The 15434-nt window shown below is 30.9% G+C and overlaps 2 protein-coding genes across 2 annotated transcripts in view; one reads left to right on the top strand and one right to left on the bottom strand.

The window, feature by feature from the left end:
• Positions 1–331, bottom strand: part of LOC111633421 — a 39816-nt gene extending 39485 nt beyond the window's left edge. Inside the window, exon 1 of the mRNA XM_023377984.1 lies at positions 202–331. Coding sequence (XP_023233752.1) covers positions 202–210 — 9 coding nt within the window. The 5' untranslated portion in view covers positions 211–331. The remainder of the gene's footprint in view (positions 1–201) is intronic.
• A 3062-nt stretch (positions 332–3393) lies between these two features.
• LOC111633414 lies at positions 3394–8794 on the top strand. The gene is made up of 4 exons (XM_023377979.1): positions 3394–3493; positions 6820–6888; positions 6962–7051; positions 8542–8794. Exons 1-4 carry the CDS (start codon positions 3407–3409, stop codon positions 8641–8643), a joined length of 348 nt encoding a protein of 115 aa, XP_023233747.1. The 5' UTR covers positions 3394–3406; the 3' UTR covers positions 8644–8794.
• Positions 8795–15434: the final 6640 nt, after the last annotated feature.

Raw genomic sequence — 15434 nt, 5'->3', positions numbered from 1 at the left:
ATATTCTATATTTAAAAGAAATTATCACAATTTTTATATTTCATTTTTATAAATAATAAATAATCTCCTAACAAGTATAATTATTGATTGTTCAATCAACATTATCTAAAAACAAATTCGATAAAATATAAAAAAAAGAAATGTTAATATATTAAAATATATATTAAATTGTCTTTAAATTTTAATTATTATTACACTTGCCTTTTCCATTTTGAATTAAAAGGAAAAAATCGGTTTAATTAACAAGTTAAAAGCGACTAAATTCAGTTGGAACAGATTGTATTTATAATTCTGTTACCGTAGAAACGAATCACGTGGAAATTATAAACAATACTAGCAACGCCCTCTGAATTTTAAAAATCTTTCCGGTTGTATTTTTACAAATTTTTAATTTGTGTAAATTTGCATGATATTTTTTTAAAAAAAATTTTAATTTGATAAAATTGAGTAAAAACTCTAAAAGCTTGGTATTAAAAAGTACTAAAATGCCTCCGTATATAAAATATAAATCTGTAAATTTTAAAATTACGGTTTTAATAAAACTCAACTACAGGTAACCCTCGTATAACACGGCACTTATATAGCACGGATTCACTCTAACACGGTTCGAGAATTGAGAACATCCCCGTATAACACGGTGCTTTTATAGCACGGGTTCACTCTAACACGGTTCGGGAATTGGGTAAAACCCTCGTACAACATGAAATGTAATAAAGGGTGTGTTCTTTTATACCTCCGCGTAACTCCGTGCGAGCATTCTAATTGTTTTCGTGGCTATTTTGAATGCTCTTTCAATAATCTATTTAATGGTTAAATTTTACAATTGGGACCCTTCTTTTGCCTCTAAAAGCTCATTTTAGAATTATAGATTCCTCCATCACGATACTATCGATAGTGTGGGCGCCGCCATCTTTCTTTCACCGTCGTTCCTAAATACCCACAAACAGCAGCGCACTCCCGTTGCAGAGCGACCGCTATTAACGAACGCACCCAAAAAACTGTTACCAGTTGACGATGCTCATGCTGAGATCATCATATAGGATGAATAATCCTCTGGTAAAATATTTACTTAAATAATAAATAAGTATTTTACCTATGAAAAAAAATGAATAATAAATCTGATTTAAATAAGGATTTAACAGCATGTTTTTTTAATTTTTGGGAACCTAACTTCCCTTTTCGCACTAGTTATTTGTTTCGTATAACACAGATTCGCATAACAAGGCAATTTTTTGGAACGTAGTTCCCATGTTATACGGAATTACCTGTATTTAATTTGATAAAAATATATTATTTATTATACAGATTTGTACAAAATTGTAATTTCATTTATTTCGTGTAAGCATAATTAAAAACTTCAATATTTAAGAGTTCTACTACAATCATTAATAAAAACAATTTTTATAAAAATTTTTACAAAAAGCAATTTATAATGTAAATTATATAGAATTTAAACTAGAATTTTGCTTTGCTTGTTTGCGTAGAGAAGATGCCTTCCGGGAGAACTTTCAAAGGGAAACGGGCCCCTATTCGGGTGTTAAAACATTATCAACTGTAAATTCACAAACCGAACCTCAAAACCAGATTCATATGATTCCGACTTCTGTGTCTCGTACTTTTGCATTCTCCACGATGCAATATTAGCTGATTCTCGTCTTAAAGATTTTGTTAGGATCGAAGTGATTTGATCAAAACACATCTCTAAGTTTGGCCTTGTACGATAGTTACTATGCATAAAGGTATAAGTTAAACAACTACTGGTATTTCCATAATTATTATTTTTTTCCTGTAATTGAGTTGCAATTTCAAAAAATTGTAACTTCTAAATTCCTACTGTGGGCACGTCTGCTTCTCTGTCTTTTTTTAATCTCGAAAATTGAGTTAAGTCACGTAAAAGCAGTTACTTATTTTTCGTGAATAACTCAGTTAATATATAGTTAATCGGGAAGAAAGTCTTCATTAACTGTATATGAACTTCAAATGCAAACTGCAATTCACAATTATTTCAATTTATTTTCCTCCTAAAAGGGTTAGACAGATAGGTGCGATTATCTCGCTAACAGGAAAACTACGGCGTACAGGAGCAAAAACACTATTAATATGAGGTGGAAATCGTTTTTTCAAATGAAACAAATTAAAAGTATGATTTAAGTTACGGCCTGGCATTCTGACCATGTCACAATAAATAATCTCTCGATTTCCTAATATGTTTTTCTTACTTAATTTATGCAACTAGATAGAAATTTACAAAAACAAAATACTAAATGAGACAAACTACGATAATTTCTTTCTTTTTCTTAAATGTTGGAATCTTAGACACGAACTAAAAGCTTTTAATGCAGTAACATAATACATTTACTAGTAAAGACCATTGATGCACTTTCGTAACATGATGACAAAACAACTCTCAAATCGATCGTTTGCGTCATATTCAAAAATATCTCCTTTTATAGGAGAAGCTAAATTGACTTTACGTAACGAAATATTTTGCATTATAATCGTGGAATAGAAACTTTATCCTAACCTAACATTTTTCGCATTTACTCATTGGATAGATAAAACATGTATTCAGCTGGCACAAAACGTGGTTTGTGCATTGTTTGCCTTCTACGACCAGTCCTCTCATCGTTAGAAATATTTGGAATTAAAATGGTGTATTGCGATTGTAAAAAGCCTGCCAAAACATGGAACTATCTGTCAAAATTATATCCTTTGTACCAAACTGCTATAGAGATATTTATGTGGACTAACATAATACTTTCTGCACAAGAAGTAACAGACAATTTGGTGTGTGTTGGATGGATCCGAATGTCCCCAAACAACAAGATACTCATAAAATTTATTTTAATTACATTTGCTGTTTTTCTAGCTTTTCAATTCAGTTTTTTTAAAAGGAAGAGGATTTACTTTCCTAGAAATAACAGTGGGTACGAAGGAGAAGAAAAAATGGCTGATGATATTCAAATAATTTTTATAGCTGTTCTTACACTTTTCTTTTTTTCAATAATTCCATTTGTTACTGCAATTGACTTATTTCTGTATCCTACTTTAAAGGAAATAACTAATTCCGAGTTTGAACTCGCATTCTGTAATCTGAATATCACATTAATGTGCATTTACGGAATTGGACAATTAGATTATTGTGTTCTTGTTATAGGTGCAGGTGCCGTCATTATCTCAAAGAGATTCAAGAATTTATCTGTTGCAATCGATGAACTGAAAAAAAGACGAAAGTTTTCTAAAGAATAAAATCGAAACTTTGATTGAGACTCATTGGGAATTATGGACTTATTTACAAGAAGTAAACCTAGTTTGTGAAGCATATGTTCCAGCCGCATATTGTTGCGGAGTGTATCGGACAAGTTTCTTCTTCTGCGCAGTTGTTTTCTTTGGACTTGATGATATAATGCGTCTTGCACTTTCTATTATGTTGATAATTCTGGTTGTTGCAACTATGGTTCTATCTTTTCAACTATCTCGTTTCACATCTTTGGTAAGTAAATCACATATATATTTTTTAAAACTAATTTTAAATATGTTTAATTGGATATATGTGAATCCAAATCATTTACCAATGATATTTGTTATTGTTTCTATGACAATCAAAAATTATTGTCTGCTTATATATTAAGGCATTGCTAATTCAGAAACGCAAAATGGTTAAGGGCAAGATATTTTCAGCGTTGAAAAGGGTAAAATAAGTGTTTCGAGAGAAGCTGGTTGAATCAATTAATTCTACCGCTAAAAAAAGCGAAAGATCGAGTTGCATGATCAAAAATTATTTGACGTTAGGCAAGGAAAATGGAGTTAAAAAGAGTTTTACCGAAAGACCGCAAAGCAGATCAAAACTAATGCTTACAGACATGAACAATGCTGCTAGAGTGACTTGGACCAGAAATCACATTACCTGAGGATGGTTTCTGGACAACAGGGTTCAAAGTCACGGATTGGCCAGGCATGTCATCGGATTTGAACTCCGCGGAGAATGTCTGGGACCACTTGTCAGGAAAGTGTGCGCAGATGGAAAGCAATGTGATAACAGCACAGAACTGAAGACTGCAATCATTAAGAAACAGAGAAATTCTTAAAGGTTTTTTTCAAAAGTTGATTATATCGATGACGGACAGAGTTTCCCAAGTAATCGTAAACAAAAGAGAGCATTCCGGTTATTAGCTTTCATAAATAACCTCGGAAATATCATTTTCAGTTTTATATTAATAAGTTGATTATAATATCACGTTAAATCTTATAATTAATGACCAATTCAAGAAATTCATTTCTTCAATAAAATTATTCTATTGTTTGTATTAGAATTTTATACTTTGTACATAAATGTACAAAGACGTTAAAATACATAAAATGAAATTTGGATATCATCCATTTCATCATCTAAAATAAATTTTAAAATCCGAGTGTTGTTACCTTTATTGAACATAACAATTTAATATAATTTTAATATTTAAAATTCTATTAAACTTTTATAGAAGTGCATTATACACTAAAATATGTCATGATGTTTTATTCAATTATATAAAATAAAATTTTGTGCTCTATTTCTAATTAATTTTTCACTTGAATTTGATCTTTTATTCTCTTCTTAATCATAATTGTTAAATAGTGTTATTATTGTTTCTACTAAAATAATTATTAATAGAAATTTTAATATGGTAATTTATAACTACTTTTAATACCGAACAACTCTATTAAACCTTGAAATTATATTTTAAAGGAATCTTAAAGAACAAATTACAACTTACAAATATCAGATAACCAAATAAATAATGTTGAATTTTTGAAATGTGAATAAAAATAATTGCATTTTATGTTTAAAATAATTTTATTCACGAAAAAATCTTTCTGTTTGGTAAACTTCGAAGGTAGCTGTTCATCACGAGTGTTTAAACTTTGATTAAACTCTCACAGCAGATTTGTACACGAGCAGATACAAAGAGTATATGACGAATTATCTTAGGCAAATCGACGAAGTATTTTTGATTTTACAAGAAAACGCCCAATTACACATTACATAAATTACGAAAACGAAAACAATGCAAATGGGATGGAAATTGCTACTTCATCATTCCTATTCTGTTTACTTATAATCGTCGAATTAACTTTTTCATATCTTTTTAAATATTTGGACAAACATATGCATAGAAAACAATTTACAAATCACGCAGCTAAAAAAGAAAAACTTCAATTTTTAATACAAAAAATGGTATTTTCAAATTGGCCTCCCATAAGGAAGATATAATTAAACGTAAAGGTAAATATTTTAAAAAAGAAAACTATTTTAAACAAAAAATACAAGCATTTTATTTACATTTTAAAAACGACATTATTTATTTCGTTACCTGATAATAATTCATAACATCGTAATTCTTCCGTAAATATATTTCGGAAGAAAAATGAAACTGATAAATATAATTATGAGCATATCCAGAAATTTATTTTCTAATTGTAATTAAAAACAAAACCTAACTGTGAATAATGTGAAGCTCGAATACGAAAGAAATTTCTTAAAACTGGGTCGTTGGTGCCAAATAGAAAGAAATCACGGAAAATAAAAATAAAGTTTTTCTTCGTAATTTGTGTTAAATTAGAATCTTGTAAAATATCATGTAAAACAAAATATGTATTAAAATATAAATTTTCGTCTATAATAACGTATCTTCTATTACCAGGACTTATTATACTGGCACTACAGAAAATATTACAAAGTTTTACAAAGAAACATTTTTTATTTTACAAAGTTTTACAGAGAAACATTTTTTATTTTACAAAGTTTTACAGAGAAACATTTTTTATTTTACAAAGTTTTACAGAGAAACATTTTTTATTTTACAAAGTTTTACAGAGAAACATTTTTTATTTTACAAAGTTTTACAGAGAAACATTTTTTATTTTACAAAGTTTTACAGAGAAACATTTTTTATTTTACAAAGTTTTACAGAGAAACATTTTTTATTTTACAAAGTTTTACAGAGAAACATTTTTTATTTTACAAAGTTTTACAGAGAAACATTTTTTATTTTACAAAGTTTTACAGAGAAACATTTTTTATTTTACAAAGTTTTACAGAGAAACATTTTTTATTTTACAAAGTTTTACAGAGAAACATTTTTTATTTTACAAAGTTTTACAGAGAAACATTTTTTATTTTACAAAGTTTTACAGAGAAACATTTTTTATTTTACAAAGTTTTACAGAGAAACATTTTTTATTTTACAAAGTTTTACAGAGAAACATTTTTTATTTTACAAAGTTTTACAGAGAAACATTTTTTATTTTACAAAGTTTTACAGAGAAACATTTTTTATTTTACAAAGTTTTACAGAGAAACATTTTTTATTTTACAAAGTTTTACAGAGAAACATTTTTTATTTTACAAAGTTTTACAGAGAAACATTTTTTATTTTACAAAGTTTTACAGAGAAACATTTTTTATTTTACAAAGTTTTACAGAGAAACATTTTTTATTTTACAAAGTTTTACAGAGAAACATTTTTTATTTTACAAAGTTTTACAGAGAAACATTTTTTATTTTACAAAGTTTTACAGAGAAACATTTTTTATTTTACAAAGTTTTACAGAGAAACATTTTTNAAAAAAATAACTGTAGTAAGAAAAACAAATGAAAAATGCGAACTAATGTAACGTCGTATGGTGAGTTTTTGTTCGTATCGTGGAGCAAAAATATGTTCGAATTTCATGTCGTATCCTGAAAATTTCGTATGCTGGGGCGTTCGTAACCTGAGGTACCACTGTATATACCAATTTTAGAATTTTTGTTTATGATAATTATTTTAATTTGTCAAGATGTACGGAAAATTCATCGAAATCGATAAATTGTGTTCTGCTGATTTACCGTTAGAAACCAAAATGAAGGTAATTCAAATATATTCGAATTCTTTGTTTCGGTCTATAAGTTTAATATTATTAAACTTTTTTTCTTTAAAAGATGCTGAACTTTATGAAAAGATACGGTAAAACTCCATTTGGAGTAAGCATCGGCGGATTCTTTTATGTTAAAAAGAACTTCTTTATTCGAGTAAGTTCGTTTAATATATTCCGTTTGACTTTATGAAACTTGTAAAAACATCTATTATAACTGCGTGTATAGTTTACAAATCTATTTTATTCGATGAATTTCAGTAAATATATAACTCTCTTTAGGTATATGTCTTATGAACTAAGTCTCTAAGTGATTAATACAGCATTTTTTATAATGCCTAGCCATTACGAATAATGACTAAAATGTGTGTGCTGTCCAATAAATATTGATTAATTTATTAAATTAACCAGACATTATTAATACGCTACATTTTTGGGGGCAATTTGATTAAAAATCTCCACTTTTTTCATTACGAATTATTTATTTTTGCGAATTATTTCAAAGTGTTTTAAAAACAGCTCGTAATTTTTTAAAAGTATTACAGTATTAACTGTATTAATTAAACTCATATTAACGAAAGTATTATTAACAAATTTTTATATCAATCAAAATATGAACTTTAAAGGAAACTTCTGAAAATTCACTTTTGGTATAAATTACATAAATATTAAATGTTTTTTCAGTTTATTTATTCGACCAATTACGATTTTGATGATATTTGGAATTACATAATTTTCTTTGTAGCATTTGCATCTATTGTATTAGATTTGTAAGTAATTTTGCAGCAGTATCGACTATAGCTTTGGCCTCCAGAAATTGATGGCATTCTTGCACATTCTCTAAGAGAAATTTTTGCTCCCTGAACATCTCCAACAAAAATAAAGTTTTATTTACAAACAGTAAATTTGTTTCTGGTAATATTAAATCTATTTAATATGCCATGTTAGATACCCAATTTGTAAAGGGCACTTCAAACGACACCCTAAAATATTTTTTTCATTATTGCGGGCTCGATTTACATCTGGTACACGAATCCTTACTGTATCATCAACAGTAGTTGCTAGGTATTTGGAATTCGATGTATTAAATCAGTTATATTGCTATGTGAGGGTGAATTATAAAATAATCTTTTACTTTGGACGGTACCTCATCTTTCAGAGTGCACAAGTTTGACTTGCTTCGTCCTTAGTTTTAAGAAGAGTCTCTAGATCTTCCTCCTTATCATCGTTGGTCAACGATTCATTCGGTATAAAATTCTTTGGTCCAATTTTTAACTTTGTTTCAAACATGGCCTGATAGGGACTGAAGTTTATACTTGTGTGATGCGCTGGATTTTTCATCAGTTGTACAAAACGTAGCCTAATTTTTTCGACCATTTGTTAGTGTTGTTAGTCTCCAACCAAGAACTAAACATATTTTCTACGTCTTGATTACATCTTTCAATTGAACCCTAACTTTGTGAGTGTGTGGGTTTTCCTGTACAATTGTCAACTCGAGCCATTTTTTATGACATTATTGGCGAATTCTCTGTCGTTATCGCTTTGCAAAACACTTGGTACACCAAATTCCGGATTAATCAAAAACCTGTATTAATCACTTAGTCCATAACCTATACAGTATAATAATTTTTACACATTGTTTTACAGTTTTTGAGTGCCTTATATTCATCGCTGTCTGTGTTAACAGAACTTTTAATAGCAAAGAAACCACCTTCTTGTAAAGTACAGATAAGAGATCTCATTCAATAAAGCTATTGAATTAAATTGTCTCACGGGCTGATTTGAAAGTGTGAATACAGAAGACTTAATACAAGGAAATGAGGTATTTTTGTGTTCGAAAAAAGAAATCGACTGTAGACTTATCAGAAAAATTGAAATCTCAACGAAGTCAAAAAGAAAATACTCCTTACGAAACTTCAAGATTTGACTGTCGATTCTTTCGTAGAAAGTTAAGACATCCGTTCGAGAATAAATTTTTGTGTCAGTAAATTTATAAAATGTATTTAAGTTTACTTTTTAATTTTATGTTATTATCACTTTTTATTAATTTGTTCTAATGTAGTTATAATTATTACTTAGTTGTTTATTATATATTAAAAATACTAGCCTACTTACGGGTTAATTAACACGCACACACAGACACAAACACTTATAAGGGAAGGTAGGGCAAGATGAGAGCGTTAAGGTTTGAAAAGTCATAAGATGGCAACCACTTTGATGAGAACAATAATTTTTTTATTCTCAGCAACTACAACATTTGGTAACATATAATACAAAATTTAATTTTTGAGAAAGTTTAATATTTTAAAATTATATGTAAATGCACCATCTTGCCCCACCCATGGGGTATGATGGGAATATTATTTTTATATATAAGGACAAATTATAATGGTTAAACTGTCGTTTTCTTTAATATTGGCACAAGAACAGTTTGCCCATTTATCGCAACTGCTACATTTAGCCCAACTATCTGTAGATACAGAGTATAACCCTTCACAATAGAAGCATTCTGTGTCATTGGTCTTTTGTTTCTTGTTAGGCCTATCCTTGCTGAAGGGGTTTGTTTGTCGTCTCTGCAGCAATAAAGTCTGCCTCCGAAAATACTTCTGGATTCATAGGCTATATTCATGGTCAACCTGGGGCTAGACGAGTACCCCATCTTGCTCCAACGTACACTTTACATATTGACTGCAAACACAGGTAAACTTCATTTCAAAACTAAACAATTACAGTCTTAAAGGTTACTTCGAATACCATAATATCTTCATCTAAAAGGTAATGTAAAAGTTCACAATGATCGTTACTTTATAGAAACTTTTTAGCAGGCGTAAAATTAGATGAAGCATTGCTGAAACATGAATAACGTGTCTTACTTCCAAACAAAGAGAGCAATTTGGACGTTCTCTCGCTCCATGATCCCTTTCGAAGTAAATATTTAGTTCCCCAAATAACAGCTAGATAAAAGCACATTAACCACAAATAAACAGACGTCCCCGTCTTACTCCATGACCGCATCTTGCATCATCTTTCCCTATATATATATATATATTTATATTTATATTTAGACTATTCTCTTGCACGCTAAAAGGCATGGAAANGATAGCTGTCTTTATTGTCGAATTTCCGAATATGCTTTAATTACTTTAGACATTGTGTTCTTTGATAGTTTTATTTGAATGTATGCTTCCAATAGAATAAATTTGACTTTGTTCAAAATATGTTCGTTACACTCGATTGGTTTTTTTATGTTTTAGGGCGCAATGTTAAATAGTTCAAGTGAATGATAATATATTTATATTTATATTTATGATATTCTCTTGCACGCTAAAAGGCATGGAAATCTTTTATATAATATCTACTTTATACAATCGCGTCTTGCCTTTATTTTCGCGTTTAATGTTTTCGGGTCTTAATGTAATATCGCTCTTTTTGTACATTACCACGCTAGATACGTTGTCGGGTTTAAATTGACTACATGCGTTTGTCTGTGCTATCACATTTTTATGTATTATTGTGCTAAACATTCACACTTTTTGCACATAATCGCATTATCGTGCCATTCTTTTACTGCTCATCATCACGCCATTACATCATTTCTCGTATCTACAAAAAGAATGAATATACTTCACGCAGAATTTAGCGGAGAGATTTCACAAATTAACATATGCATATCACGAATACAGAAACACTTTGCAACTATTGCGGGTTAATTTTACACAAGTATTGGACGTAGAAAAAGCCAACGGGCAAATTGCACAACGGAAAAACTCATCCTAAGAAGATCGAACAGATTACACAAACGATCAGAAGGATTACATCTTCAACGTGTGGCGTGGCAAGAAATATTTCTCATTATGCAGAATTGAGAGAAAGAATCCCACAATTTAACGGAACGATTTCGAGTAATTAAGGACAAATTAGTAGCGAGGTTGAGGCCGAAGTTTTAAACGCAAAAACGTGTATGGCGGACGTTCAGCGCCGCTTTCCTGTAAGCCTAGAAGTTTGACAATGGTGTTTGGATAGTCAGTGGAATCATGCTCGACATTCTAAACACCATTGTGAAACTTTTAGGCTTACAGGGAAACGACGCTGAACGTCCAACGTACACGTTTTCGCGTTTAAAACTTCGGCTTCAACCTCTCTAATGTGTGTAGATTAGATTGTTGCTCATGCGAAAAAGACTGTTTTTTACTTTTACGGCTCTGTTTACAGTCGACCCCCCCATTACCCGGTTGGTTCGTTTCGTTTTTTTTATGAAATTCATGTTGTAAGAGTCCTTAATTAAATATATGAGCCAATCATAGCCCGGCACGTATGCAGTTTACGGACTACGGTTGTTTGAAAGGTTTTCTTCCATAAAATTAATCGATTCTAGACTAATTTGACTCAACATTTCCAAAACAAGTATAATTTTTTGGGAATAATCCATATAAACCAGTGGTTCTCAACTGGGGGTACGAGCATAAATCGAAGGGGTACATCTAACTTTCATTATAAAATGGTGTATGATAATCAATTTGCTGTAAATTATTAACACAAGAAACAACAAAAACTTTCTTTAAAATATCCCAGTGTAAACACTGATTTCTCTTTTAACAGTCTAAACAACTTGTTTCTCCACTTGATTTGCCTGTCTATTTGTGCTGTTAGTGCCAAGTGAACCTGTAGTCTAGTAAAATTACAGAGTAACTGAGCATTAACTTTAGAATAGAAAAAAAAAAAATTGTATTTTATAATTATTGCTTGATAAGTTTGGGGCTTTTCGTGTTTTTACTGGACTACTGGTATTAGGAATAACGAGGCCTGGATCGTACCCCCACCATGCAATGCATGTCACTGCATGCACATATTACTTAATACTTAGCAAATTTAGACGTTACATTTGCTACAAAAATTGAAATATTTATGTATTGTTATGCACATTATAAATTCGCAGCCATTACTTTCAAGGTCAGTACACAATTATAATCTCTATTTAACAACGTGGGAACCAAATTTTGAAAAAATTGCTGAAGATTTTTTATCGCAACAATTATCACATAAAATTTTGTTAGAAATTATTGTAGAATAAATTTTCTTTATTGTTAATTATAATTATTTATTTTTAGGGAATGTAATTTATGCATGTATTGAAATGACTTCTGTGATTTTATATAATATACAGTCGACCTTCCTATAACGCGGTAGATACGTTCTGCTTTATAAGAATTTTGCGTTGTAGGAATCCTTAAATACCTGAGTGAATCACAGCCTGGCACGTGTGCAGTTTACGAACTATGGCTGTTTGAAAAGTTTTCTTCCATAAAATTAATCGATTCTAGACTAATTTGACTCAACATTTCCAAAACAAGTATAATTTTTTGGGAATAATCCATATAAACTATGCTATAAACAAAAAATTGTAGGATTACTTACCGAGTGTGCACCGTTCGACGATGCCATTGATTAAGCTTGTTTTCGTTGCTGAGCAGCGCACCAAACGGCGGGCGTGTTTTCTGATAAGTTATTTTTCTGCGAAAAATTCGTTGAACTTTGAAGACATCATTAATAGAAATAATTTTTATGGTCGTTGAATAAGAAATGTTTATTCCACAAGAAATGTATAAAATTACAGTACTGTATTAGACTTACAGTACCTAATTTAGGTCTATATACTGTACAAACGATAGTAAACTCAACTTACCCGCCTAAACTCTCTGCAGCGTGTAAGTAGTTCGGCTGCTCGTCCACTATTGGTCCAGATTCGACCAATCTTGTCGCGACATGAGTCGGTGATGACGTTTTACCGCATTTTACGAGTCTCTGTTAGCGTCTTTATACGAATACAGTCGCAATTTTTTCGCCGCGATATACGAATCTGCATTATATGAACCCGCGTTATAGGGAGTCTACTGTACTTATCAAATAATAATAAATACATGTATGTACCTGATTAAATTTTTTATTATTTACACAAAATAAGTAATCCACTTTTAGTTATAGTTAGTTAGAGTATTTTTATGGCACTCAGTTATAAGGGCTGTATACATCTAACGCAGTAATTATAAAATTCACATACAAAAATATAAGGGATACTTGAGAAACAATTAATGGACTAATAGGGTACATCAACAAAAAAGGTTGAGAACCACTGGGTTAATTGATACATAAGAATATGCACACACACTTTCATATATATTTTATATATAAACTGTATGTAGTGTTTAAAGTTAATGTAAATTATGACATAGATGAGTTATCTTCCTAATAAATTGTGACGGTAACATTCGGATGTTACGTCACGATTTATTAGGATTAGATTTCATTAATAAAAGTGAAGAAAGTTAAATAAAAACTTCACCTAGTATTTTTTGTTTTTTTATGCTTTCCACATTCATTATACTCTTTACATATATTGTACTGTACAGTACATGTTTCATGCATCCATTTTTGCACGTCGTATATCGAATCAAATCGGCTTTACTTGTTTCGATTTTGTAACTTAATTATATGATAAACAGGTGTTTTTTTCATTTTAAGTACAGTACATAGTAAAAGGCACCATGAGGAAAGACGAATATGAAGAAGTCTTGCAAAATCGGTTGCTGCCGCAGGTTTTTATGAAAGATGGCGCTCCCTGCCAAACAGCCAGGTCTGCAAAAACATATCTACAAAAGCAAAATATCCCTCTGTTGGATTGGCCGGGAAATAGTTCCGACATGAACTTATAGAAAATGTGTGGGAGCTCATGAAGAGAGGAAGTGACCAAACAGGTCATCACAACCGTAATGCAGCTTTAAAAAAAAATCATCATGTGTGGAGTCATCATCCATACATACAGGAGATGGTCCTGTCTTGCATCCACAGCATGCCGTGCCGGATTAAGGCTTTCCTAGCTGCAAAAGGTGGCAAAACAAAATACTAAAATTTAAATGGCAATTTTGTATTTTCTTATTATGTTAATAAAAACAAAAATTGTCAGTAAATATAACGTTTTGTTTGTATTAGTACCTACGTAATAAAGTAAACTGTACATTACAGGTTAAATTCATTGGTAATAAATATTCAAAAACCAAATTGTAGTAGCTGATAATTAAGATTTGCACAAAAACTATAATGCGTCTAATAATTTGGCCAGGGACTGTATGTATTTTTTACAGTTGGAAAAGACCAATAGTACAGTACACCAGAATAATCCTCAAAAGATAAAATTACAAAGACTTTATAATTTCATTTATTGACAACTTTTCTGCTATTAAGTTAGAGAATTATTCTTAACAAAGTACTCGCGGAAACACACTTAAGTTTAATAATCTCTGTTTTATTGCATTTTATTTCGTGCTTTTGTATCGATAGAAATGCGCAAGTTTTTAAAATGACTGTTTATATTTTTCTTTCGTTATGAATCGCGTACATTTTCTTCTGCTTTGACTTTCAATTTAATTGCGAGAAAGAATATTTCAACTTTAATTGTAAATTTGTCCAAAAATAAAATGTGCAGATATAATACTGTATTTAAACTGATACACGTAATCAATCAATATAAAATCAAAACGTTTTATTAAGTAAAAGTTTATACACATTTAATTGTTCAACATAATTATAATTGTAGCTTAGACATATGCTAACTGCGATAGTTCTCTTTTGTTTTCATTCAGGTGTCCACTGTTAACACGCACGTTGCAAACGAAAATCCATTATTTTCCGGTCAGAATTTCATCGTCAGTTGAGAGATTTCAAACGACCGAAGACGGTGCTAAGTCGTCACCGTCGACTTTAATTAACTGAAGTGGAAGAACACGTCCCTCGTAAGCGATGACGAAGGACATGTATCTTTGCAAAAATTGTCAGCAGGAAAGGGAAGACGCCAAACCGCCATTAAAAGTCACATCCGGTCATTAGGTCACAGCCAGGTAAAAGTCCACATCCGGGTAAAAATGTCACAATCGGGAATAAAAGTCACATTTAATAAGAAGACCTCGGAGTTTTATTTTTTCCAGAAGAAGAAAATCTTCTTCCACCAAGGCTTCTTTTTCCTCTTTTTCAGGATCGATTTACACTCCCCTTCGACTCCTTCCTCGCGTGCCTCTCTCTGCACCGACCATTCCGGCACTTCTGGGTATCTCTTTTCCAGATAGTCGATGACAGACGAGGTGCTCTCATCGGGAATGGTGACAATCACTCGTTTCTTGTCGGGTTCCTTCGCACCCTCCAGCACTTCTTTCGGACGCACGCGAATCACTCGAATCGAAGAGGAAGACGTTCCTGATGTCGAGGAGCTTTCCTCCGCACTCTCTCCTCCAGAGGTATTCCAATTCTTTAGTGCTTTAAAATTATCCACCCTGCAAACAATAAAAACCGAGTATTAAATATTGTAGAACGAACGTTAAATTAAGAGAATATTCAAAAATCATAATGTAAATACGACAGAAAGTTTTAGAAAATGACCGTTTTAAGTATAAGAAAAATTCTGAACAAAAATGAATATAAAGTTGTAATGGAATATTCGTTGTGGCAAAATTATCGCTGCTAATTGTGATCTAGTACCTAGCAATGTTAAA

This window comes from Centruroides sculpturatus, unplaced genomic scaffold, assembly GCF_000671375.1.
Source record: "Centruroides sculpturatus isolate CEXI.00-Female unplaced genomic scaffold, Cexi_2.0 scaffold571, whole genome shotgun sequence".
Lineage (NCBI taxonomy): Eukaryota > Metazoa > Arthropoda > Arachnida > Scorpiones > Buthidae > Centruroides > Centruroides sculpturatus.
The sequence above is the reverse complement of the archived record's forward strand: the minus strand, read 5'-3'. Positions and strand labels throughout refer to the sequence as shown.

What these genes read in the sequence shown, in the direction of transcription:
- LOC111633414 (XM_023377979.1), top strand. Translation starts at nt 3,407, where the DNA reads ATGCGTCTTGCACTTTCTATTATGTTGATAATTCTGGTTGTTGCAACT. An exon ending in CGTTAGAAACCAAAATGAAG is followed by an intron (nt 6,889 to 6,961) that starts GTAATTCAAATA and finishes TTTCTTTAAAAG; the next exon opens with ATGCTGAACTTTATGAAAAG. An exon ending in AAAAGAACTTCTTTATTCGA is followed by an intron (nt 7,052 to 8,541) that starts GTAAGTTCGTTT and finishes ATTGTTTTACAG; the next exon opens with TTTTTGAGTGCCTTATATTC.